The following is a 3,486-nucleotide window of genomic DNA, read 5'->3' as shown; positions in this document are numbered from 1 at the left end:
GGGGGGGGGGGTCTCCTGCCAAAGCTGGGGAGGGCTGACCCCCAAATCTTAGCGCTGCTTCCTTGGGGGATGATTTCCCTCCCGGGAAAGGAGGTTGGGGGGAAAAAAAATACATCTGCTGAAACTCCGTGGTGGGAGGAGGAGCTGGATCCCCTGCAGCGGGATGGGGGGGGGGGGGTGGAGAGGGACCACCCGGCCCTGCCACTGTCCCCAGAAACATCCCCAGAGCAGGAAGGGTTAAAAGAGCAGAGGGAGACAGCCCTGACTGGGCCGCTGGCTGTCTCTCCTAGATCGTCCATGGCTGACGGAGTCCAAGAAGGTGCAGAAGCTCCAGGACAAGATCTACGTGGCCCTGCAGCACGAGATCCAGAAGAAACACTCCGCCGAGGACAAGCTCTCGAAGGTAGCGGTGATGGCTGCGGCGTGGGGCTCGACACGACTCAACCGGTGGCTGCGGCTGTGCCGGAGCCCGACAGCCACCCATGGGGGTTTTTTGGGGTGCAAACCCCAGGACCTGTTGAAGGAGAACTTCTCTTTCCATGGGCCGTGCATCTCCTTCACGGTGCAGGCAGAGGCAGCTCCTGAGCCCGGCAGGGCATTGGGCAGCAGGGGTTTGGGGCAAAATGAGCTATTTCAGGAAGATTTTGGGCAGGACGGAGCTGGGATGGGGATGGGGGGCACTGGGAGGACTCCTCACACCCTTCTGGGCACTGGTTGTCCTGTAGGAGGGTTTCAAGGCAAGACCACGACGCTGGCAAGCTGCCCAAAGGTGGGGGGTGTCCCCTGGTACCCCCAGCACTGGGCACATCCAATGGTCATCAAATTGCCCCACTTGTCCCCAGGGGAGGGGGAACAGTGGCCTTGAGGGATCCCAGTGGTCACCAGCTCCGGGTTCTTTCCCCACAGATGGTTTCCAAGCTGCCCTTGATGAAGACCATTTGCAACCTGCACTTGGACAAGCTGGAATTTTTCCGCCTCCTGCACCCCGAGACCGCCATGAACTTCCCACCCCTCTATAAGGAGGTCTTCAACTCGGAGCTCCAGTACAGCGACCCACGGGAGAGCTAAGGCCGGGAGCCACCGCCCCCCTTCAAGTTCCCCAAAATTGGGAGACGAACTCAACTTCCAAAGTTTGGGGCAGTTTATTTAAATCAAATAATCAAACTCAAGAGAATCCGGGGCGGGGGGAGGGGAGGGCTGGGGTATCTCCCCGGCCCCATTTCCTCGCTGTGGATTGCAATAGCTCTTGAATGTAAAGCACCTTGAAGGAAAAAGCGAAGGGACTTTGCCATAACCAGTGACATGAATGTGAAACCTCCGCTGGGGACAGGAGATGCTCCCGGCCGCGGAAAGGGACCGATTCCTGCCCGTGGTGCAGGGATCCAGGGGGGAGCACACCCCACGCACACGCCGCACGGCCCTTCCCACCGTCCTGGATGCACTCTCCATCCCTGATTTTTATTTTTTTAAAGAATTATTTTTCTTTCCTTTTTTTTCTTTTTTTTACCCAAACACAAGGCATGGGATAATGAAGGGGCGATGCTCAGACAGATAGGGGCCAGCCGGGCCGGGGGGGGGCAGCTTTGGGGTCCCGGCTGGAGCTAAGGAGAGGATGAAGTCTTTGCTTTATTCCTTCTCCCATGGGACACGGGGTGACATCAGGACCTTGGCCAAGAAAGACCTGGCTGCGGTCGAGGGAGGATTCAGCACAGCATTTCCCTGCAGAGGAAGGTTGGTTAGAGGGGCAAGGATGCCCGGCGCAGTGGGGCAGAAGCTCTGCAGGGTCTCCATACCCTCTGTCATGGCATTTTCTCAAATTCCTGGCCAATTCCCCATCCAGCTCGCCAACCACTTGGCTTGTCAGAGCCGATTCATCAGGTCTGCCTGTCCCGTGCCACCTTTCTGCCTCCCGAGCGCTTTCCGAAGAGGGGCTTTGTCCTTGTGACTGTGGCCAAATCCCTGGTTGAGTTGGACCCAGGTTTTTTCCCCATGAGGAGCTGGTTAGAACTGTTATTTTGGGGTTGGTTTGCAATTTACCAGGAACTGGGACCTTTTTAGGGAAAGAAACTGCCTGTTGGACTGAAGGGGAAGCGAAAGGTCCTTACTCCTTCCCCAGGAAGCCACGGTGTGGTCGGGACCTGCTGTTCCAAGTTTGGGAAGCTCAAAAGGCAAAGGAAGGGATGGATTTGTGGGGCGATGCAGCGATAGCCTGCAGCTGGCGGGGCTGCTCGAGGGACTCTCTGGTCAGAGAAGAAGGTTTTTCCGTCCCTGTTCCTGCAGCAAATGCCAAAAGCTACAAGGGAAAACCCTGCTCTGAGCCAGCCCCACTTTCTGCTGACAAAGGGCTAAAATCCCCAGTCCCTTCCCACTTGGTGTTGGTTTCTCGTGCGTCCAACCCCATCCTCTGGCAGCTGGGATCATCCCTGACCTTCAAGTCCATAACTGCACCCCTTAAAGTTAACGAGGAGCTGTCTCAGCGACGGGAGGGGATATCCACGCTGGTGGTTTAGAAGCCTCCCAGGGAAGACCATGGACCAGCCTCGACCGGGGAGGACTCCCCAGGAAGGATTTCTGCTTCGGTGTAAGGCAGAGAAAAACTCGGGTCCACGCTCTTCCCCGGCCGCTGCCCTCCAGCCCTGCGCTTTCTGGCTTTGCAAAATCTGAACTGTTTCTGGGAGCACGTCGGAGTTTCCAGCCTTGGTTTTCCTCCCCCCCGGCGGCGTCGGAGCCCAGGTCTGTGTCACGGCCACGACGTCGAGTGCCAACGTGCCGCTCTCCGGCGCTGCGTTCGCCAGGGTGGGGATGCTCCCAGCTCCTTCCCTGCCCTCCCAGATCCTAAAGCTTGTGCGAGGCGAGAAGTCAGTGCTGCCTTTTTTCGTCTAGAGGGTTGTGCCTTTTTATTTTTTTTCTATTTTTTTTTCCTTTCAAAGCATCATTTCTGACAGCACCGGTCGCTTCCCGGCTCCTCTCTGCGGTGGGAAAAGCACTGGAAGAAATTCATGTGCTTTGCGGAGGGGGCTCTCGCCCTCCGTCGCTGCGGGACACCAGCACTCCCTTCCTCGGAGGAAACAGCTGCGGGTGTTTTGAAATGGTTTTTTGGGGGGAAAAAAGAGAAAAAAAAAAAAAAAGCACACACCCTTTTTTACATCCTCAGTGTTTGTCAGCCAATGGGCGTCAGCGTCACCCTTCTCATTTCATCTGGCAAAGAAACCCAGAAAGCACCTTAAATCAGGAAAAGACTGAGCCCTCGCCACCGGTGGCGTTTTTTTTTCCAGCTTAACGACACGGCATCCACCTCACGGGAGAGAATTTGGGATTCTGAGCACTAGGAGCCCCCGTGGGAATCTAGGGCAGACTGGGAGCATTCGATCCGTGTAACTCAACCTGCCAAACTGCGGGAACCTGCACTTTTCCGTTCTCTTTAAAGGAACCGACTTGTCGACGACGTGATTTCTTGTGAGGGGATAAATGATTAGATGTCAAATT

The 3,486-nt window shown here is 56.2% G+C and overlaps 1 protein-coding gene across 1 annotated transcript in view; it reads left to right on the top strand.

Annotated features, from left to right (window-relative positions):
• The window catches only part of LOC106897362 (nuclear receptor ROR-beta-like), a 23,084-nt gene extending 19,956 nt beyond the window's left edge, over window positions 1-3,128 (top strand). The window contains exons 8-9 of the mRNA XM_014957953.1: window positions 289-403; window positions 907-3,128. Of these exons, the coding sequence (XP_014813439.1) occupies window positions 289-403; window positions 907-1,068 (277 nt within the window). The 3' untranslated portion in view covers window positions 1,069-3,128. The remainder of the gene's footprint in view (window positions 1-288; window positions 404-906) is intronic.
• Window positions 3,129-3,486: the final 358 nt, after the last annotated feature.

Source organism: Calidris pugnax, unplaced genomic scaffold (genome assembly GCF_001431845.1).
Source record: "Calidris pugnax isolate Ruff unplaced genomic scaffold, ASM143184v1 scaffold255, whole genome shotgun sequence".
In the NCBI taxonomy this organism is placed as follows: Eukaryota; Metazoa; Chordata; class Aves; order Charadriiformes; family Scolopacidae; genus Calidris; species Calidris pugnax.
Note: the sequence above shows the minus strand (reverse complement) of the source record. Positions and strands in the feature narration are given on the sequence as shown.